Source organism: Enoplosus armatus, chromosome 17 (genome assembly GCF_043641665.1).
Source record: "Enoplosus armatus isolate fEnoArm2 chromosome 17, fEnoArm2.hap1, whole genome shotgun sequence".
In the NCBI taxonomy this organism is placed as follows: Eukaryota; Metazoa; Chordata; class Actinopteri; order Centrarchiformes; family Enoplosidae; genus Enoplosus; species Enoplosus armatus.
The window spans coordinates 19,236,412-19,260,335 of NC_092196.1; the positions used below are offsets into that span (position 1 = coordinate 19,236,412).

General features: G+C 43.8%; 1 protein-coding gene across 1 annotated transcript in view; it reads right to left on the reverse strand.

Moving 5' to 3' along the window:
* Positions 1 to 2,520: 2,520 nt before the first annotated feature.
* cacng2a (calcium channel, voltage-dependent, gamma subunit 2a) overlaps positions 2,521 to 23,924 on the reverse strand; it is a 54,810-nt gene continuing 33,406 nt past the window's right edge. Inside the window, exons 2-4 of the mRNA XM_070923201.1 lie at positions 21,534 to 21,617; positions 4,368 to 4,508; positions 2,521 to 3,056 (exon numbers count right to left, since the gene is read on the reverse strand). Coding sequence (XP_070779302.1) covers positions 2,521 to 3,056; positions 4,368 to 4,508; positions 21,534 to 21,617 — 761 coding nt within the window. The remainder of the gene's footprint in view (positions 3,057 to 4,367; positions 4,509 to 21,533; positions 21,618 to 23,924) is intronic.

Below are 23,924 nucleotides of genomic sequence, written 5' to 3' on the forward strand. Positions count from 1 at the left end.
CACATGATACAGAAGGGTGAGACAAAAAAAGGGGACAACAGCGCAAACTTTCAGTCTCTCCTGGAAGGCATTCATAGTGCTGCACCCCATAACCTAAGCCTTATTCTAAACTTAATCCTAAAACCAAGAATTAACTTTCAAACAGTCCTTTACAGCAGTGAGAACCAGATAAAATGTCCTCACTCTTAAAGCCTGAAACTAAAATTGGTCCTCTCATAGACAGAAGAAGAAGAAGACTACTTTACTTGGGAGGACACAGCATTGACATTTCCTGGTGGCTTACCCTAACCTTAACCACCATCTCTAGTCCTAACACTAACTTTAACATTAACTTAGTCTCATTTCTAACCGTAACCCTAAAGCTAAGTCTTCACTCTACAGAAAATGGTTAACCTTGTGAGGACCAAATAATTTGTCCCCAGATGGGAGATGAGTCCCCACACTGTGACTATATTGTCCCCACAACGTGATTCAGACAAGCACACACACACATACCATCCCATATGTCCTTTATTCCAGTGGTTCCTAACCTGGGGGTTGGGACCAACCAAGCGGTCAAAGAAGAAACATTTCCGACCTCGGGAACAGTCGTTTGACATAACACGCTTAACTCAATGTCAACTTACTAGCTTTTTCCAGAGCAATTAACCGCATCTCATGGTCGTCATCAGCATCTGTTCATGTTGCCTGACTCTGAGATTTGCTCTTTTCTTATAAGACACTGGGTTCGCTCATCTGTTTCAGGCCGCTTAAAATCCTTCAAATGAAACAATCTGAGACTAAAAAATAAGGTCCCAAGTGGACATTGCTTCATTTTAAGGTGCAAGAAGCCAAATGTTTTGGAAACTACTGCTCTATTCTACAGCTCACCACGAAGACAAATAGTATACTTTCAAGCCTCAATTGTTTTTTTTGCTGTCTGTGAGCAGATATGAAGATGTGACAGACAGACAAGTGTTAGTACTGAAAACAAACACAAAGCTGTTATAAGGTAGAGTGTTAGAGACACGCAGTGAAACATGGTGATTTGTTCCCCCTAGGGTTCGTATTTTATTCATCAGGACTTGATGCATCCAAGTATAGGATCATTCGGTTTTGGCACCTTTAAAGATTTCATTTTCAATTTGAACAACACATTAAAAATCAAAAGAAACAAAGAAATGACTAAGGCTGTGTGAGTTTTAAAAATAAAACACATACATACATATATTTATATATTTATAAAGAAATCAACCAAACCATTTAAAAAAGCAGTTTTGTTCAATGTAGTTTGTTTGGTTTGTCTCACAAAAGCAATAAGATAAAATGAACTAAATAAATAAAAAAGAAAACATAAGAAAAATACACATGAAAACATTAATACTTTAAACTTTAGCGTCTTTGCTTTTTTTCCCCTTATAATTATTAACCTTTAAAACTTAAGTTTCTCAAGAGCAGATTTGCTGTAATTTTATAGCATGCATTTAATTTCTGAAATTGTGAGTCACTTAGCTTCTCTTGTACTATTTCATATTTAACTTGTTTTTGTTTTTGTGTTTGGCGTCCTCTTCTTTTCCTTCCCCTCTGCTCCTTCCTTTTTATTTTGTAGAAGTCGTGTTTGGAGTCTTTGCTTTGTGAACTTTGACCCCTGTTGTTGGCTCTTTCTGTTAAGGGGTTCGACTCTCCTGTTACGACCCCCCCAAAAAAGAAAGCGAACAGGGACTGAGAAAAAGACGAGAAGGTTCTATTAAAAGAATAGATATTAGTCTACTGTTGACTGTCTGCAGCTGCCTCTGGTGGCATCAGTCGCTGTGTACTGCTGCTACCTAAAGGACCTTCTCTTGTTCTCAACCGTCAAATGAACAGATACTAAAAGAGTCTTTTCTCATCTTAACAACAGCACTTAGTTTAGTTAACTTGTTTTTTTTTCTTTTTTGCTTCGGTAAAGTCTGTAACTCTTGATTATTAACGTAATAATTTATTTATAAAAGTAATACATATATATAGTACCTTTGTTAGAGATTACAGATTGGGCTAATTCTTACTGAATCCCAAACTGTAACAATTCACAGTTTTAATGCAAGAAATGAACAAATAAAAGAGGTGTATATCTGAGCGGTGGGCTGGCTGAGGGGGAGCTTGACCTGTTGCTCCAACCAAACTTGTGGGGCAAAACTGTCAAACCAAAGGGCTATGAAATCATGAAATCCATTCTTTATCTCATAAATGTCCACCCCCTCCCACCCTCCCCTTCAGTGCCCCGAACCTCATAAACAAACCCTGCGCAAAAAAATGACAGATCTCACTCTGCTGGGAGAACCTGACCCATTCTCACTGTTCTGCCATTCAATCCAGGAACACAGCAGACTTGTTGAAACTCTCTCAACAATGGTAATGGAAAAGTCATGCAGCTGAACAAAAAGAACAAATGTCTATAAACATGGAAATCCGTCTTCTCCTGGGGCGTACTGCACCCACAGGGGTTCCCGTGTCTCCTGGTCACCGCTCTCCGCCGGGCTGGCCTGGCCTGTGTCGACTCCCTCATACCGGCGTGGTGCGGCGGTTCGCTGTGTTGGTGTGGCTCGAGTCTTTCAGGTCCTTCTGGATGCAGTTGTGGACTTGCAGGAAGTTGTGGTCCCTCTCAGAGTTGTAGGTGGCCGTGGGCGTGCCGGAGGACTTGAGGGTGTCCCGGGGCAGCGTGTACATGGAGATCTCCGTAGATGGCAGCGCGCTGAAGCCCTTGAGGCCTACCGGCGAGGTGTCGCGGGAGTGTGACGGGTCTGTGGAGCGGGAGGAGGAGCGCGAGCGACGTCTGTAGCGGTAGCGATAGCTGGGGATTCGTGTTATGGCCGAGCCTTGGAGGTAGTCGGCTGCGCGCGCCCCTATTCGGAGCTGTCGATGGCGGTCGATGAACATGTGCACGGCCAAGACGCCCACCATCTCAGCCATGATGAAGGAGAGCGCACCGAAGTAGAAGGACCAGCCGTAAGAGTAGCTGTTCTTCTTCGAGTCGCTTTTTGAAGGGTCCCCCGCGTTGGCTGATATGTACACGATGATCCCGATGATGTTGCTCAGGCCTGAAGGGTTGGGAGGTGAGTGGTGGGTTATGGGTAAAGGGTTCATGGGGAAAAGGACAAAGAAAAGAAAACAATACACAAAGTATCAGTCAGGATGAGCTCATGAGTTATTCTTAGTGTATGCTTTACTTAACGTGCAGTATCAAGTCAAATATGTTTACAACGCTGATTCATTCTCTGTACATCGCGTACTAATCTGTCCAACATGACTGAACTCGGTGGCTTCAGATCTTGATGCAGATCATTTGGGACCGAGTATAACCTAATCCATGTAGGAGCTCTGTGTTTGAGCCCGTCATATATATATATATATATATATATATCCACAGATATATACTTTCACTTGTTAGTTTAGTCACACACGGAGAAACGTTTGACATGGTATATCTGGGAAGATGGATCGTAGGGAAAGTGTGTCAGGGACACCATATTTTTAGAGATGAGTCCCCATGGGTGGCTTTTAGCCCAGCAACAGGATCAAGAGAAAAGAAAAGAGGACAAAAGAAGAAGTGACTTGTAGCTGCAGAACAAGAGACGACCAACAGCCTTTTTGAATTTATGCAGTGATATAATGTAAATCACAAAAGAAGCGAGTAAAGACATCTTCTTAATGGAATAGTGTGCTTTTTGGGAAATATTCACTTTCTGGCAGAAGTTTGATGAGAGGATTGATACCACTGTCATGTCTGTACTGTAAATATAAAGCTACAGCCAGCAGCCGGTTAGCTTAGCTTAGCACAAAGACTGGGAACAGGGGGAAACAGCTAGCCTGGCTCTGTCTGTAACAAAGTCTGCCTACCAGCACCTCTAAAAAAGAGTCTTTCAGGATTCTGGAAAAACCTTTGGTGTTGTTAAACGACCTTCTGGGTTTTTATTTTTCACAAACTTGCATACTTGTCTCTGACTTGAATATAATGGTAATACTGGGCTAAGCTCAATGTTCAGTATTTAGACACAGAAAGACATCCATGACCTTGTCTCTGGGTAAATGGGTAACATTCCTATTTAATTATTACCACTGATAACTGGTCAAATACGGACAAAGCAATGTGATGCTGAGGCTACAAAATAATTTGATAACATGATAAAATTACAGCTTAAAATATTTTGATAGTGATTTTGTGCGCTCCCATTCATGAACCAGTGAAAGGCTTTTATTGTGAAGCCACTGCAGGAAGCAGCCATGGAGGTTAGTGACTGTTCAATACAAACTGGTCTATTTCAAAGACACATTTGCTTGCACACTGAACTGATTCCCCCCATAAATAATCGGAGCCCTCCTGCCTCTCATGTCGTGGGTGTTTGACTCACCTGCAGACACGAAGAAGATTCCTGCGCTGAGGATGATGTTGTGGCGTGACTTGTAGAACTCACTGGCAGCTATACACAGGCCTCCCATGAAGAGCAGGATGACACTGAGGATGGGGAAGATGCTGGAGGCTCGCACCGCACCTGGGAATCAGCGGAGGACAGCGGCAAAGAAAAAAAAAAAACGGGGGAAGGAGGCGAAGGGAGAATGGGATGTGATTTGGTGTTCACACAGAGAGCAGAACAGCCACAGGGGCAAAAAAAGAAAGAGGGGAAATGGCAGCGAGTGCGGGGATGAAAAAAGTGATGAGTATAAAGCAGAGGGAGCGAGAAACAAAGAGAGAAAAGCACATTAGTTTCCATTTCAGCATCTGCTCCTTGTGTGTGAGCACATCCTAATCAACACCCCATCAGGCCTGTGAAAGACTCCATCAACACTGTCTAGTGAGTGTGTATCCCCACAGTGAGCCTGTTACCCAACCTTACGTAATCACACTGCTTGACTCTCCCTCTCTCCCTCTCCCTCTCTCTCTAACTGGCTGCTTTATGTAGCATCATGTGAATGGCAGTCAACAAATGTGCTACGGGGCTCTGGCATGTATATCAGCCGGGCCGCAGTGCAGAGGGATGTAGCCCGCGTCCTTGAAACAAAACGGCGTCCTTGCAGCTAATTATCATGGAGCAAAAACTGGAAGAGGGATATGGTGTTACTTCTGAGGTCAAGCCAGGGTCAAAAAAGAGCTGCGCTACGCCCTCAGGTGTCAGGTAAAAATCAGAGTCATATTGGAGTCTGCAGACGGCTGTTTGAGTCCTGCAGGTGAAACAATGAGGAAGTCTCCCAAACCTGCCATCCTTTCTCCTTTCATACTTCCCCCTATCCCTCCCCTCTCTCCTGTTTAACATGCACACTTAAACTTTCATCAGGCTGGTTAAATTTTCACCACTTCACCTCATCTCCCCACGTGGCTGCCGCCTCAGCACTTTCCCAGCTTCTCCCCAAAGTGCTGATGCCGGGCTGGGTGGCTCTGCGCTGAACTCGGCCGCCCGCACCTCCACAGGGACCCGCCGGGGCTCCTGGCGGCCCATCTGCCTGCATACGTGCTGCCGTTCACCGCTCCCCTCCCCCCACACACCCTTCTCTCTACCAGGTATTCGCTTATCCCCCACCCCTGAACACCCTAAGGCTCGGTGGCGTCCGGTCGGCTGGATGGGAAAGCCACCCTTCGCCCACAGGCGGGTTGATAGGCAGCTGTAGTGGAGGAGAGCGCCAAGCGGTGGCCACGGCTGGATGGACACTCATCGCTCACCCTCCACTGGGCCCTCAGCAGTAACTACAGCAAGAGGCTCTGTGTGCTGATGCTGCTTCATACTGTATGTGCGCATCCCATCAACAAACTGTCTGAGGGTTTTCTATAACGCCCCCTTTTTAATACAACCTGCTGCAACCGTGTTGTGATATGAAATATGAAAATGAAAGGAAGACGCTGGGCTTTAGAGTGACTTTGGCCAAAACAAGAAGTCGAGACACTCGTTTGTCAATATTGGTGTTAGAAGAAAAGTCAGATATCCGCTAGTTAGTTTCATTCTTTTAAGTTATGGTATTTACTGTTTACAGATCCCTCCAGACAAATACAACCTTCTAATGTCAAACATCTGCAGACATCATTCTGCACAGTGAAGCTCAAACATCAAGTGAAGTGACAATAAGACTTTACCAGATCAACATACTGTTTGAACTGTCTGAAGAGATTCTTATGTGACTTCTGGATCGTGTGTCGTTCAGTGAAAATGTTCCTTAGATGATCTAAATGCTGCTTCAGAAGCATTTATAGCATTATGGCAGCAGGGAAGGAAAAACAGACACACATGAAGGCTACAGAGATCCTCCTCCTACTTACAGAGCACATTAGGAGGCACAGTATGTTCACAGGTTTCATATACTGTATATTCAGCCTGGGTGTCAAAGGTTCACGTGTGAAAACTGCACCCATTCGGATTACAGACTATACATGTGTGGAATGATGTGAACCGGTCTTAAGAACAGTGACATCAATCTGTTTGTCCAACATTTGGTTTAGAGTGGATTTTTCATCAATACCGGCCAGATTGAGATGAAATTTCATCTGGTTATTTTCGGTCCCCAGAGCAGGAATACTAATGATTTTGGAGACCCCGCCGACCTTTCTGCTTGTGCCCCCATCAGGCCAAAACTTTTCACTCGTGCACAAGAAATACTGGAATTAAATTTCCAGAGCAAATTCATGATTCCCAGAGGACTGCACACAAGATGTTAAATTCAAAACGGTTAAAAAGTGTCAGGCTGTCATGACATTTGGTGAGCACTTTAATGAACGGACAAACTGATTTGATTGTAATGACCACATGACTAACAAACATTACACGTTCAGCCCAAACACTGGGAAAGTTCATTAGAAAATAAATAATCCATATGACGTTCATGCTGTCCAACGCTTTTGTGATGTGGAGTTTAATAAACAAAGCAGGCTGTAGGGGCCACTTGTGTATGGAAGAGAAAAGAATGAATATATTAATCCATCAATAACTAAACTCCCATATTCCCGCTGCTTTTCTTTTTGCTTTGTAATGTAGCATTTATGTGACCTTTGGGTCTTCCGCTGGTAAAACTGTACAAATCCGTCTTCACCTGAAGCCGCCCCACGTTTTTGCAGCTTGTGGTTTTCACAATAAAAGCTTGTTGTTGTTGTGTCTCATAAATTCAGGCTGGTTATGTTTAAAATAACGTTTGTCTAACTGACAACATGCACTCAAGTGTCACGTAAATGCTATTTATTTCTCTTTTTCAGATTATTATTTGAATGCTTTATAATTACTACCATGACACTTGTGATCTTCCATACTTGTGTGGATTGATTCTTTTCTTTTAGTATTACTATTTAAATGACTGTTATGAGGTTAAAGTGAACAAATATTGTAATTATTAATATAAAATGTCACATTTGTGTGTTTTTTGTGTATAAAGCCTTCTTTCGGTTTTATCATAACAGGATGGAAATGACTGTCTGAGAACATTGAGCATCACTTTATTGACCCGACACTGTGATGTCTCTGCTCCCTGTCCCACCTTCGCTCATCATGTCATCACTCAACACCGTGATGTGCTTATCACTTTCTTTAACCTTGCCTGAAACAGAGTTGAGCTCCAATCTGTATGATGAAGAAGACTTTAATGCCGTTATTCACCATCTTCCATTTGTCTTTCGTCTGTCTGTCTCTGTCTACTGCACACAGACTCATCTTGTCGTCTTTGTCAAACGTCCCGTCTCATCTTTTCTTTCTCTCTTTTCCATCTCTCTCTCACTTAATTTGCACTCAGTCAAAGCACAAGACCGTTTGAAAGATAAAGTGTCGTCTCGCCCTCCCTCCGTCTTTCTCCGTTTCTCCCCCCTCTCCCACTTGTCTCCTTGCGCGACCAGAGGGGATTGTGGGGTTTAGGGTTACCGGTGAGGTAGGTTGATTAAATATTAAGTTGTCCTGAGAGTTGACCCTGCTCCAGTGTCCCGCTCTAAATGCATCCCCCCCCCCCCCCCACGTCTCTTGCCTCTATTCCTCTGTCCTGTTAACCCTGAAGATATTGACACGGCCGTTCACAGCACATTACCTGGGAGAGGGCACCGGGGCTCTTTCATCCATCAGCTTCATTTGCAGAGACAAAAGAGGGATAGAAGGCCAGCCAAATTTATTGATTGTTGACGGTGGGGCTGTGAAATAGTGCAGGATCTCAAGGTGACACGAAAGTTTAAGAAACCTCAGAGAGGCTCCATCGAGGCCAAATGTAGAGAGAAAAAAGGGTTTATCAAATATAAACGGGCCTTTTTATTTCACTAAGCAGCTGATATTCATTGTTTTATTCACTAAATCTGATGTCATCATTTAGCCAAAAGCTATCATTGGGAACATTTGATTTTATCCACTTTGGTCCAAACTAACAGCTGTCTGTTGCTAAGCCTTTACAGTTTCTTTACAATGTGGCTCAGAGCAACATTGCTGTTTCATATGAAAGCAAACGGCCTTCAAGATTTGAATCTTATAAGCAACTGAATACCTACTTGTGAAATGTAATCACTACTGAATACATAAAGTTTATGGTGATATTTTACTTTGAAAACCATCTTTGAATTGATGTGGTCTGATTTCCCCCCTTTGAAAATGTCAGTATCAATCAAGTTGTGCAATTTCAAAAAACTATATATACATTTCTTAGGGTTCACAAATTCAGATTTTGTAATATGGGGTACATATTATTAAAAACTATATTCAAACTGCTGAAATTCAATATTTCTGAATTCAGAAACTGAATGCAAAAACTAAAACTGTCAAACCTGCAATAAAATATTATTATTATTACATGTTTTATTTGTTTTTGTTAATGAATTTTCTCCTTCCACTAAAAATACTGTTTGAGAAACTTTTCCTCCCAGTAAGAATGAAAGTCTGTGAAGAGGTGGTAACCCTTAAGAAAGCACAAAATGTTGATACAGGCACAAAGATACTAGAACTCTGTATGGACGCTGGTCTCCACACTACTCGTGCCTCAGGTTCAGAGAGCTTCTGAGAAATCTTGAAGGTAATGATGTAGCTTTCCAGGGCAAAAGGATCCAGGATCCTCATTTACATGGCTTCCAGGATCAGCTGGCCCGCAGTGCTTCTCCAGTCCTATGCATTCTCTGTATTAACTTCCATGTTTAACAGCACACTGAAAAGTGCAGTGACCTTCACGGTGACCTCCCAGCATGCACCGTGCCTTCCCTGGGATCCTGTTTTCTGCCCCTGGGTTTGGCTGACCACGCTCTACCTCGGAAGAAAAGGCTGAAGTCCCTGCAGATTTTTCACGTCAGCGTGCACTCCGTTCTCCTGCATTATACTGAGTGTGTCAGTGTTCACACAGCGTACGTATGAAGCTCAGAGAGCCGTGTCTCAGAGCAGCTTGTTGCCCGCAGTGAGGGCCGGCGATGGGAATTGTTGGAGGAAGACGGGACAATAACTATGCCCCAAGGCTGTGAGGCTGCTTCTATCAGAGAGGGCACCTATTTCTCACCACATTCTGGAGGTTTCACATCTTCACTTTCCATCTTTTAAGGATCGGCTGAGCCCCTGTCAGAGTTTTGGATCCTGCCTGGAGGGATGTTTAAGCACAGCAGCACCCTGGGGGGAGGCAGGCGGAGAGACTGACAGTCTGACAGATAGACGGGAACTAGTCTCTGCTGTGAGTGCAGAACAAAAGGACTGGTCCATGATACACCATGTTTAACAGTCCTGCACAGGGTGAAACAAATGTATTGATTTGTTGATATATGACGCTGATGTTGACCTTCTATTAAACATTAGCTATTGGCTAATAATGTCAGCCACCTCTGACATATTGAAGGCTTCTTAGTGATCAGAGAGGCGCAAAAAAACCTGCAGTGAACTGTGATGTTTTTGATCATTTTACTTGTTTCAGCAGCTCATGACGACATAAATGCTAAAATAAATGAAAGAAAATGCCAATTAAAAGGTGATAATCTATAAATGATCTATAAATCTATAAATGTGATAGGAGACTGCATTACCATTAGAGTCACGTCAGCATTTTCTCAACTTAAAGAAAAGCAACTGTGATACTTGACGAATGATCTCAACCAGGATGTCATTGTTCTGACAGGGATGGCTGCCGTCCTGGAACATCATTACTAAAAATGTGTAATAGCATGTTTTTATGCATATGATTAATTAACTGACGCAGGACCTTTGTGCTTCTCTCTCTAAGTAACTTAATAGATAACAATTGTTCTCTCTCTTAGAATAATAACGAAACATGGTCGCATTCGGACCTCTGTAGCTCTTGCTGGAAAAGTATTCAGATCCTTTCCTTAAGTAAAAGTATCAATACAACAATTAAAAAATACCATATTACAAGTAAAAGTTCTGCATTCAAAATTTAAGTAAAATGTATTAGCAGCAAAATGTATTTAAATACTCAAAAGTAAAGTAGTTGAGTAGAAAATGACATTATTAGATTGTTAGTACTGAAGCATCAATCAGAAGTAGTGTTTTACTGTTGCGGCTGCTTGAGCTGGTTTTAACTATTTTATATAAATAACTGTGCCATCTTAGGGATAAAAGACAAAACATCTTGTAGTTTGTGATTATTTCTATACATTTGACTTATTAACTGTACGTATGTTACAACTGGACAGCGTATAGAGGAGGGCCGCTGAACGGCGATTATCGCAGCCAGGGTGACATTTCTGACAGAAATGGGATGGCTACAGTCCTGTGAGGTAAAACGCTGTCAATCTCCGGCTGATGGAAAACAACGACCCCGTCCAAATGAAAGCTTTGACCTCCGTGCTAATAGCTAATGACAGCGGCGACCTCCGCGGCGTCTTGTGTTTCTGAAGTCCTCGTCTCGGCCCACATGAAAGGATGCTTTAGGGAGCCCTGTGATTAGCACTGAGGTCACCGCTTTGATTTGGGTCGAGGTCACGATCACTGAGAGCGGTGCATCTTCTGTTTCTTTCCCCCCCCATGACACCCACATTCATGTGACACCCAGTTAGGGTTTCTGGGGCTGAACACCCGCTTTGCACTCATCTAATGGCTGGTCACACATTACACTATTTTCACATTTTTTCTGGTCATTAATTTGAATGAAAGTACAGCAAATTATTTAAACCCCTCCCCTGAACTGCGACTGCCCAATCTAGTACTAGCATTTATGATAAAGTACTATAATACTGGTATAGCTCTATCCTGAAATACACGAACAATGCTGCTCCTTCATTTCCACGTCTTCTATATAGATCATCAGCTGGAGAGGATGCTAATGGTCTGTTTGATAAGCCACGCTAGAATGGAAAGCTTGACAGGCACTAACTAAAGGGGGGTGGAAGTTAGCAAATGGTCAGTTGACTCAGTTTACACAGCTTTGACTTACAGAACAGAGTTTATCTGCATTTGCATCTTGACTGAGATCCCAGTGAGGTACATTTATAGTATAAATGACAGGAAGTTGCACCAAACTGCTGTAAGTTCTATTAAAATGAGACTGAATCTTCAAAGGCCAATAAAAACCAAAATGACAGCTTTTCTCAAACTTTAACTGATTTCTATTTATATTGGTTGGCGGCTGTTTGCCTCGTGATGATTGGCACTTTTCTATTTACCGCCACAATCACTGGTTGTTTTCCTGTCAGTAGCAGAAATGAGAATGTTTGCTTTCCCCAGACGGAGGAAATCTCATCTACTTTTATTGAGCAAGAACACTGAATATTGTTTGGTTTTTCTGATCCTTCATATACACATGTAGGAAGAGGCGAGGCGACGGAGAGTTTGCAAAGTAAGAGATTGGTGGAATGGAAAAGTGAACTAATGAGGAATGTCACAATGCAACACAGTGATGAGATTAGTTGTGAAATGAGTAATGAATCACATGTTAAGTTAAATAATGAGCTTTAGAGGTGCTGGTTGATTTTGTTACCTGGACAGAGCCTGGCTAGCTGTTTCCCCCTGTTTCCAGTCTTTGTGCTAAGCTAAGCTAACCGGCTGCTGCTGGTGGTAGCTGCATATTGAACAGACAGAGTATATGAGAGTGTTATCGATCTTCTCATCTATTGACAAGTAACACTGGCTGCCTTTTGCCTTTTCTCCAGGTCTGTGCGGCACGGCAGCGCTCAGACTCAGTCGGTGTCTCGCTCTGCCCGGCCTGTGGGTGGCTGCACCGGGGCAGGAGCTGTGGTAATGAGTGACGGAGGCCGGTTAGCTCCGCCCGGCCCTGTCGTCCTGCCAGCATGCATGCCAACCTGCTCACAGAGACACAGGGTGAGAGCGGATACTGCGTGTACTGTATTGATTGGCACGGCTGCAGCTCAGGCTGGTGTCCGAGCGCTGGCACTCTTCAGCGCTGGCTGACAAACAACTTAATGATACTCAACACCCATGCAGGCCCATAGCTGTGTTTCTACAGCAGCTCGTCTTCCTCAATGCCACTGTGGCTTCACTCATGCAACCTGAGTCTAAACGGTACATAATCTGCAGTCTGTTTCATGCACTGCGACTGAGACTCACACTGACTGGCAGTTGCATTAATTTCATACAGCACCAGGAAACAAACACACAAGAGAAGGGAGTCGATCCACTACGCCAGAGTTACAGCAAAGTTAGACTCTAAATATTGCGTTTAAAGTTATGGCTCACCTAAACTTCTAAAGCTGCTTCTTGTAGCTGCATTTCAGGGGACAAATCACTAAAAATGTGCACGTAATTAATGACGTAACTTCTAAAACAACATGGCTGCACCAGTGAAGGTGTAGGTTCGTCCTTTTAAAGGGGATGGATGCAAAGAAGTACCACGTTGACATTTAAGGCTCTTTTTCTGTTGATCAGTGTCAAAAACTCCATAAAATCTCCATTAATTCAGCGATGTAAAACATGAAAACTTTTTATAGGCACTGTGTATTATTTCATGTATTTCAGGCATGAAATAAAACAGTAAGACACAGAAAAGCTCACAGGTCATGTGAGTTTTTGTGTTCTCAATTTAATAATTAGTGCTCTGGATTTAATATCATATTATATATTTTGCCTCGCCCCCTCTTCAGCTGGAAGTTTGAAGAAGACAACGAAGAAGACATTGACGTAGCGCTCCAGAACCCTGAATGAAGGTTTTTAGGGCGAATCAGTCTGTGATCCTGTAAAATACGTTTAAGGGATCTCAAAGGAAACACAATGCTGTGTGTAAAAGCCAAAACTCAAAGTTTATCCACACATCTGAGTCCAAAATCAAAATCAAACCGTATTAAGAGTGTGGAGGGTAAACGCAAGACACGACTTATGGCATGAAGGTGATAAGTTATGCTAAATTGAGAGCACACATCAGTAAATCATCCACTCCGCTCCGTCGCTCTCTGTTAGCTCACTAACTGACATCCATGAAAAGCATTAAACATAAGTAAGCACATGTGCTCAAATAGTGCACACATGTACGGTACATGTGAATAAAGATGCACACGTTCCTCTTTGCACCTTCTATCCTCTCCCTCCCTCTCTCTCTCCCTCTCTCTCTCTCTCTGCCTCACTCTCTCTCTCTCCCTCCCTCTCTCTCTCCCTCTCTCTCTCTCTCTCCCTCCCTCCCTCCCTCTCTCTCTTTCTCTCTCTCTCTCCCTCTCTCTCTCTCTCTCCCTCCCTCTCTCTCTCCCTCTCTCTCTCTCTCTCTCCCTCTCTCTCTCCCTCCCTCTCTCTCTCTCTTTCTCTCTCTCTCTCCCTCTCTCTCTCTCTCTCCCTCCCTCTCTCTCTCCCTCTCTCTCTCTCTCTCTCCCTCTCTCTCTCCCTCCCTCTCTCTCTCTCTTTCTCTCTCTCTCTCCCTCTCTCTCTCTCTCTCCCTCCCTCTCTCTCTCTCTCTCCCTCTCTCTCTCTCCCTCCCTCTCTCCCTCTCTCTCTCTCTCTCTCCCTCTCTCTCTCCCTCCCTCTCTCTCTCTCTCTCCCTCCCTCTCTCTCTCTCTCTCTCTTTCTCTCTCTCTCCCTCCCTCTCTCTCTCTCTCTCTCCCTCACTCTCTCTTTCTCTCTCTCTCTCTCCCTCCCTCTCTCTCTCTCTCTCTCTCTCTCTCTCTCTCTCCTCCCTCTCTCCCTCTTCCTCTCTCTCTCTGTCTCTGTCTCTCCCTCTCTCTCTCTCCCTCTCTCTTCCTCTCTCTCTCTCTCTTTCCCTCCCTCTCTCTCCCTCTCCCTCTCTCTCTTTCATTGACAGGGTTGAGAGGAAATTAGCATTGGCTCTTAATCAGCCTCCCCCAGCCCAGAATGTGCTGACGTGCAGGACAGGGTCATGCTAATCAGGTGCCTCAGCTCCCAGGCACATTGATTTAATACTACAAACACTTATTAATCCCCCCCACACCTCCTCCTCCTCCTCTTCCTCAATACTGAGCCCTTGTATCGTCCTCATCCTTAGCAAGAGGCTTGTTGCCCCTAAACCCCAGCTCTCCCCCCTCCCAACCTCCCCCTCATCAACCCTGGCATCAAACATCCACAAAACATCTCTGGGAGGGTTTAAAATACACAGTGTGAAACAATGTGCATAAACAAAGGAAATTAGCTTTGGTGGCTAAATTCAAAATTTGCAAGACTGCTTACGCAGCTTTCAGCCTGCATCGAAAAGCCTATGTGTCTTGACTGCACACCTCACAGGCAGAATGAAATTTGACTTGAATTGATTAGAAAATAAATGCAAGTCTCACTCGCTGGCATTTATAAACTAGAACAAGAGGGAGAGCTGAGATTTTCAGATTTGACGTTTAAGACACCTCTGGGAATTCATTAACGAGCTATTTTGTGTCCCATTGTTTGTATTTATACTAATCTATGTTGTTTTGATTGTTTCTTTTTGGAAATTTCTTTGTCTCTATCTGTTTATCTCCCATTCCTCTTCTCATACCTTCCAATGGATATCCACTAATCTATTTAAGATGTCCGTAAGAACATCTGTACTGTGACCGAGAACAGCAAAAAGATTTATACAATAAAACTCAACTTCAACTGTTCTGAAGCTGAAATGACAAAAGTGCCAAAAATGAACTAGTTCTGACTTCTCAAAGGTGAGAAATTGCTGGTTTTCTTAGTCCTCTATGATAGTAAATTGTGTTTCTTTGGCTTTTGGGTTGTTGGACGAGCAAAACAAGCGAAGATGTCACCTTGGACTGTAGAAGTCTAAAGATGAATTGATGATGTAAATAATCTTTTTTAGCAGTCCGAGATGAGAACGAGAGACCAGCTATATATGTGTTGTTTATCTGACCGTCAATCTGTGAACCGACAACTGTTCAAACTTTCATGGTGAAGTCATGTCTCTTTATTTCTCCACTCAAAACTCAACTTCCCTTAAAAACATCAAAATCCTCCTGCTAAAAAAAACCTTTCCAGTCTAAAATCAATGCAGATTTTGTTTGTAAACTTTATCCTGAACTGATCAGAAATGATCATCACACAACGTAAAGGCCTTAAAAAGCCTCCAATGTTTGCTTGCAGAGTCACAGCAGAGGGACAGCAACACAAAGAGGGGATTCTGATGAGGACTGATGATTTCATCCCCCATTACTTATACTGAAGTTGCTTTAAGAGGAGTCTCTCTGTGGCCAGGAAGACCAAGAGGAACTATTGCAGCCAACAAAAACTCGTTCAATGCGCATACAGTATGGGAATGTGAGTATTGTTGTAAGAAAGACATAATAATAATACGCACCTGTCCTTTAACAGATGTTAGCATGATAAAGGTTTGGGATCCTTCAAACTTTCTCCTCACAAATGATTCATGAATCAATGCACGCTTCAAACACTACACACATAAACAAACACCAGCCTGAGAATGTGAGGATGTACATGGATGATCTCCGCTCATACACACAGCTACCATCAGAGCCCAGTAGTCCTCCCACTGAAATCTGCTCTGTCATATTAACACAACATCACACACACACACACACACAGTTGGGTCAGTGGAACACAGTAAAAGAGCTCCCTCACACTGAAATCACTTCACATGACAGACCCGCTCAGACAATTAAAGTTCCCTCCACAGAACACATTTCAATTACTGTAATTACCCTCCACTCGACTGCTGATGTCCCCACAGATCACGCCTGAACGTCAGCATCACTCACCAGCGGGGAAGTAAAGGCCGCACTGAGCCGCCGTAGCACAGGGTTTTATCTGTGGTTACGTCAACGTAAGTGCTGAACGATAACTGATAAATATTTATTCAAAAGTCCTTTTTCACATGAAGTCACTGTGTCCTCTTAAAGCGTCAATCAAACTAAACTTAATAAGACCAAAAAATAAGGTGTGATGTTGACAAAATGAATATTGTGATCATTTCTATAGCCCGATAATGACGTCTATGTTATGATAAAATCATATGCTAAACAGTTGAAGTCATATTTGTCCCATTCAATCATTTTACAAAACAAAACCTAATATTTAAAAAAAAAGATATTTTCTCAAATATTAAAGACGGCCCTATTGTGACAGAAATTAATCATTAAATTGAATAATGTATTTTCATGATATGTATGACTCTCTCTACTTCTATATACCATATTTAAAAGTATATAATTTGCTGTTTTCTCTCACGGCGGTGGGAGTGTTCAGGCTCTTACAGCTGACAGCTGATGAATAAATATGTGTATATGAAACTGATCTGAACACCACGGCTCGTCTTGTATGTTCTAATGTTGCTTTAATATGAGGACACACACTCTCACCTCTGTGTTTTACAAGCTGCGCTGTCTCTATATTCCCCGTTAATAAGATATAAAGTTAGAGTGCTAGCTCTCACTCGGTCAACCAGGACAAAGATGATTGGCTTTTAATTTATTGGCCCATGTCTGTGTGCTGTGTGTTTTATGTATCAGTCGATGGCTTCCTTATTTGTTGCCGTGGATACTGCCCAATGTCACAGCGACCGGCAGGGACACCTGCTAAAGCAAACAGAGCAGCACAAGCTGCATGTTAACTTCTTCGCCTTGTATATGTGTAACACATTATGTACCCCTCTGACAAACCCATCTCAGGTCATGTGATCACATTAAAGCCCTCAGGTGAGCCCGTCCCTCCTCCTCTCTCAACACACACACTCTTGTATACAAACTGGTATTATAGACTCTGCACTGGTTGACAAACCAGTGTTGCTGCCACCCCCTGCTCTGCCCTACAAGCCCCTGCGTGTCCTGCCCCAGACCCATTGATTTATCGGGCGGCGCCAAAGCCAGTTCAGGCCAGCGTCCAGTCTGCCGCGAGGCCCCAGGGTGACACGGGCTGTGACAGGCCTGCCCTTCTGTCATCAATGTCAGCGGATAACGCATGCAAACACCAGAGGCAGAGATTAACGCTGGCTCGGGGCAAAAACACCAGGGAAAGTTCATAAGAAAGTTAATTGAGGGGGTAAAACTGGCCCCGATACTTCACCTTTTTCTATTTTTTGTCATTGACTTTTGACTTGTTCACATGCTGAAACTAGGTGCCTGTGGGCCACTGTAAATGAATCATGGGAGCCCAATACTGTGCCCTAATTACATTACTATATATTTATTCAGACTGCGTTTGCGTATGCCGTACATTCACATCATGAATTAAATGTTCATCTTTCAATCAGGCAATGTGTGGGGTAGCGCAGTATCAACATGAGAATATATAGATACGAATACTTAAAAGCATTAGTCTACAGTACGGACCTGGGACACACTGCATGGTTGGGGGATTCTTTCCAGTGGGCTGCTGGGTGAGAAACACAAAGCGGTTTGTGATCTGAAAACAGCCTGAAGCAGTAAAACATGATGTGGCCAGGAATAAGAGAAAACACCAAACCCACACAAGCCTCAGTAAAAAACATAAAACTACAAGTAACATTAATCAGCCGTGAAATGATGGAAGATGGAGTGGTTGGGGTTGGAGACCAGAAAATGGCACCATCGTTCTCAACACTTAACAATTAATCAATTAGTCGGTTGACAGAAAAGTTATTGTCAAGTATTTTGATAATCGATAATCAGCTCAGTCAGTTTTTCAAGCAGAAATAGTGAAAAACTGCCAAATAGTCTCTGGTGCCTTGGTTTATTTTACAGAATGTAACGTATTAGGGCTGCAATTTATTTTTCAATTAATCTGTTTTGGATTATGGATTATTTTCTCAATTAATTGATCTGTAAAATCTTGAAAAAAAAAATAAAAAATGCCCCTCACAACTTCCGAAAGCTGAATTTATCAAATTGCTTGTTTCGTCCGACCAATTTTTTTCATTTATTCTCACATAAATCGGAGAAGAGCAGCTGGAACCAGTTTGGCATTTTGAAGAATGACTTGAACGATTAATAGATGATCAAAATAGTTAGATAGATAATGGCGACAACGATGATATATTATTCAGGAGTTCAAAACAAACTACTTCTAAAAGTAATTTCAAGAGATAAAAAACTCCACCTCTGACAAACAGTTAATTTCCTACACCAGTCAGACACACACCCCTCCTCCCCGCACATCATCTTCCTCTCTATATTACTGAGAATTGATGTCTTTCAGTTTAGTATTAGTAGCTTGCATAACTGGGCGTTTTCTTCCCCTCTTTCTTCTCTCTCAGCTGCTTAGCGCCCAGTAGAGCAGTGGATGATGGGAGCTCCGACACGGCATGATCTAAAAACCCACTGGCGCTTTAGTGTGCCTCAGCTGGCTTATATAACCCCGTGTGGATGTGCAAACTGCCTTGCTATTGGGAGAGCTGAGGACTCACGGAACAGACACACACACACACAGAAGCTACTGATATGTGGAGTGTGTGTGTGTGTGTGTGTGTGTGGATGTCAGCATAAGGACAGCAGATCAGAGTGTGTGTTTGTGTGATGAAGCGGGGGTGCATGTTTAGCAGAATATAGTCAGATTTGACTGTTTTCTGCTCAGCAACCACAGCACCAAATATCTCCCGCCTCCTCGCTACGCTGTTTGATGACATCACCGGCGTGTCCCCTCGATTTTGGCTCGGCGAGCTCCCCGGTGATGTCACTTCCGCTGGGCCTTCACCTGAAGTGACATCATTGCTGTTGCATAACTATCCCCCCTCTCCCTCTCCTGCATGCGAGAGCAGAGGCAGCTTTTCTCTGTCTTTGGCCACCCAGAGGCGCCGTGAAACTCCTCATTATGGAAATACCAGGTGTGTGTCCATGAAATGGAAATGGGCAGATATAAAAATACTTGAATACGGAGACACCCACTAACATGCTGTGTCCTGTATGACCCCTTCATGCACCCAAGACACCGCTTAATGCTCTGAATCATCAAGGCTCTCTTTCATGCCAGGGAGATGACAATAGGTACTGTACAGCTCCTGACATGAGATATTACGGGTGTGAGGGTGAAGAGAGGCAGAGTGTGAGAGACAGCGATCGAGAGAGGCCTGACCTATATAAGAAGGAGGCTGAAATATTTATGGATGTGAGTGTCCTAATTGGCAAGCCACTGGGAGCACTGCGGCCTTCTCCTCCAATCACAGCCTGAGAAGAGGTTAACACACACACACACACACACACACACACGCGTAGACGAGCATCGGTGGTCTGAGGGCCAGAGCGAGGCCTCTACCCCGCGACCCTGTCATCCCCAGGCTGAGAGACGCCTCTTTATAAGACTGATCTGCTGCGGCATTGTTAGAATCATTACCAGAGCTGTTATCATAACCGTCCTCTCTGGCACATATGGACGAGAACAAGCGCTCAGAGCACCAAGTCAAACGCAGCCTAATTGGCGGGGCTTAATCTCCAGCACTGACACGCACTGCTCAGCTCTCTGAGAGGCCTCAATTACTGTCCCCGCTGATGGAGACGAAGAGACGGACACTTTCTGACTTCTAGTTACGACTGCAAATTTGCCAAAGAAATCATTTTATAGTCAGCGTTGGGCAAGTTGACTCCTATAATCAACTTCACATTACGTATTGAAAAAAGTCGTTACTTGTGTTACAGGTGTTGGGCAGCATAACATTCGAACCTCCCAGCCAGCTGTTGGCAGTCTAGTTGTATTGTGGGTAATGTAGGTTTCGACAGGAAGGAATGTCATGTCATTGGGAGTCACTCAAGGTTGTAGAAATGCAATGCTAAATCGGTGGAGTACTCTTTTAACTGTGTCGCTCAGCCCTTAAACAAAGCCTCCACGTCCTCATGTCACATATTGAATACATGAAGAAACAGAAAACAAGACATTGTGGTTTAACAAACAGCCAGCCTACGTTTTGGAGATATTTAATGATATCAACAGCCAGCTTAACATTAGCTACGGTGACTGACCACAGAAGTCCCATCCTCACGACTCTCAACAAAACCAGGAAATCCTGAGTGCGTGTTTGGCTTACCAGTGGCTAACATTAGCAAGCCAGCTAAGAACACACAACATGTAATTAAGACATCCTTGGAGTTACTGGGATTAGTCACTGTAATCCCTTACACTACTCGTTATACTGAAGAAAGTAATACATTTACTGAAACGTACAATTTGTTATAGACTGTTACAGGAGAGGTGACTAGATTATCCAAATTCAGGCAGAAGTAATATTATTGTGTTACATGTGTCCTTGTAAACTCTTCAATACGGTTATAATCCACCAACCAATGGTCTGCCAAAGCAGCGATGCTCTCCAAAAAAGTTCTTTAACAAAGCCGTTTTAACAGATTGCTTTACAACAAAGACGACATCCAAAATAAATCCTCCTGATTGAACCAGAGCTTCTAAACTTTTTTAGTTATTGTTCTTCCAAAATGAACACTAAATTAAAATCTGCTAAAGTAAAAGTAGATTTACTAATTCAGCGTGTGCATAAAAAGTACATAGCGTGCTTCCGTTGCTACACCGTGACAGTGACCATAGAAACGGCTGTCCTCAGCATCGGTTGGCTACACTGAAGCAGAGTGGTAACCATAGCGACATAAACAAATGAAGATTACCATTCATTCTCACCAGTAATGAAAAGTGTTAATGAAAAGGGCCTATGAGAATATTAAAAGCAATATTGGTTCAAAGCTTCCATGTTTCTAATTTGAACTTTCAATTTCAGCACAAGATGTTGCTGTTTAACTCGGCGACTTCATGACTGCGGAGTCTGCGATTCACAAATAAGTCACATTAATTGGCCAATCAGAAGAGACTATTGAGCTAACGATACTAACAGTACATCATGAGCTTCGAGTCACTGTTGTGATTTTTAGGATTAGCAGGCAAATGAGTTCGACAAGCATCTCAGTCTTGCTTGCACAAAGGGAAAGAGAGCAGAAATCAATGGGCTGTGTTTACAGGGTACACAGCCGACTGTAACACTGCACGTTATGTTACACACAGCCAAGCAGTAAAAACAGACGAGCTGCTTGGCAGGACTCAGCCTGGCCAGCCTCGTGCTAAAAGCAGGCAGAGACAGCAGTGACACACGGGCCAAGAGCAGTTACTGGCACCGCGCTCCAGTCTGAGACAGAGCAAAAAGTGGAACGCATTTAAGAAATATTCTGAGTAAATGTCAGGAGAACATGGGGAGACAAGCCTGATGGGATTTGTCCTCGTGGTCACTTCCAAGATCAATCTAATGTGCAAACAGGATTTCTCTGTGTGAAAATAGGGAGACAAGATACTCACGTAAGAAGTACTCAGATGGGTCCGCTTCGTAATCTGTTTCCTCAGGAAAGTGGTCTATCTGTTTACACATCCCTTTGAAGTTTCCTGTTGGGAAAAAGAGAGAAACAGAGTTCAGAAGAGTTCATACGAGACGGCACCAACAAGACAAGCAGCTGATCTGCAAACGGCTGCCTTTTAGTAACTCACAAAACACTTTCCAGTTTCTTTAATTGTCAGCACAGATTGTGTCAAAACAGTTCATATCAGTGGACCCTCTCTCTTCTCTGCACACAGACCAGAAGATGCTCCTCAGAAAGCAGACCTGAGCACCAGGTCTTTCCGGCAGCAGGTGCTGGCTTGTAAACAAGAGCAGCGCAGCTGGTGCGACCTGGAGCCGCTCCAACTGCTGTGCGCAGGGAACCTCGTCTCTTAAAGCTCGTTCATTTGGCTGACACCTCGCCGTCCAGCTACTCTGTCCATCCAGGAAGCAGCATGCCGACTTCCCTCTCCTCTCCATCCTACTTCCTCCTGTCCGCTCTCCTCTATTCGCGGCCTCTCACTGGAGTTTTGGCATCGATGAGGTCACTCAAGGTGGCGTGGCGGGGGAGGCGCGCATAAGGTGGCCATTACGGCAACCTGCTGCTGCAGCGAGGAGGCAGATGCCTGGGCGTTTGATTGGACCAGATTAGCGTTTCATTAACTTCTTCATCTCCTCTCCCACCAGTGTCCCTCTATTTAGGTGAACAGGTGTTGGTTACCATGGTGCCAGGTGTTGCCGAGGAGGTTTTGGCAGCGAGGCATGATGGGCACAGCGGGGTGCAGTTATTACTTTGTGAACGGCCCACATGCAGCGGCGAGAGAGGGACCCCCCGGTGATGACCACTCAGACATTAGAGAGAGTGTCACCTGGAAAAAAAGAGCCATCAAAGCGTCCTCGATCTGCTCTCCCACCTGCGCACCACAAATACAGCATTTGTGTCGGGGCTACCTGCGGGCTGGCAACCGCCGCCGTCTGTTCAGAGACTCAGCTCAGGATGGATGCATTTAGATGGAGGAAATGTTTGTTTTGATTGTCTCAATGTCATTTCTATCCAAATGTGGATAAACATTTTAAGAGAATATCCAGAAAATTAGTAAAGGAAAATGAGAATGAATGTTAAGTGAATTTCAGCAGTTTGACACAACGTGATAAACAGTTTGTGGCGCTAATAAACCCATCAAACCATCGCAGAAGAAGAGGGCGCAACGATATGACGTAATATGGCATTTTTGTTTGTTTCATGTCTTAATGTGAGGAAGGTTACAGTCTCCTCTTTGCTCACAAAACACTTATTGATATTCATCAACAGGTTCTGTGCCAATTAGGACCAGACAGAGGCAGAGATGAAGACAGAGAAAAGCAGGGAGAAAGACAATGTAACGGGAAGGAGAAAGAGAGATAAATACAGGAAGGGCAGGGAACAGAGAGGTTTTGAAGGACAGGGAGGGAAGATGGAGAGGGAGGTGGAATACATCAAGTTTGAGTGTCACAGTTTAGGCCTCAGTAATTGCTGAGCCATGAAAAAGCCCTTCAGAGTTTAACGGACCTGCACAGTTTTGAACTTGATGCTCTGATATACGACACAAAGCTCTTCTTTCAGAAGCAGACTGGAGATTAGAACTGGGCTCGTTCCAAACAGCTGGAAGGTGATCTCTGTTAACTAGCTCTATAGCATAAAGCTCAAAGTGCGTAATCCTCAGATGCTTTGGTGGAGATGCTCGGCAGCTAGCTGTAGCACGCCAGCTTTCAGATGTGAGCTGGTGCATACTGTAGGTGTAACCCCGCTGCCTCCTGCACCTACTCCCCCAGGCTGCTGCTGGAAATAACAATATGTTCCTCTTCAACTTGCCTGCTTAAATAAGCTTTAAATAAGTTGCATTTCCAGGAGAGGAGAAGGGAGAGGAGGGGAGAACACACTTGTGCCGCCTCTCAGAGCATATTTCACTGAAAGATGACTTGTGTTTACATACGACTACATTGCACGCTCCCAGTGGAGCTGTCTGAGCAAACTAGCGGCAGCAGCAATCCACAGAGCGCCATGTGTGTGTCTTAACAACATTATCAAGTGGGTGTAAGATTTGGTTTGCAGCTGGCCGTCCCATCCGCAGTTGTGCGATTTGTAATAGCAGCTGTGGAGAGTGGCCTATTGGGGGAACCACTTCAATTAGCGTGCTGAAAGATTTATGTGACACTTAACCGCTCCAAACGGTCCTTTTCTTGTAAGACATGTAAACTCAGCAGGCTGGTAAATGTTTTATAATGGCATTTTCATTTCGGAGACCTCCCCACGTGAGTGTGAGCGCAGGGCCGAGGCGTGGAGAGAGCCGTTTGGCCATTAAGAGCTTTGGCAGGAGGACCACTGTTGAATGGAG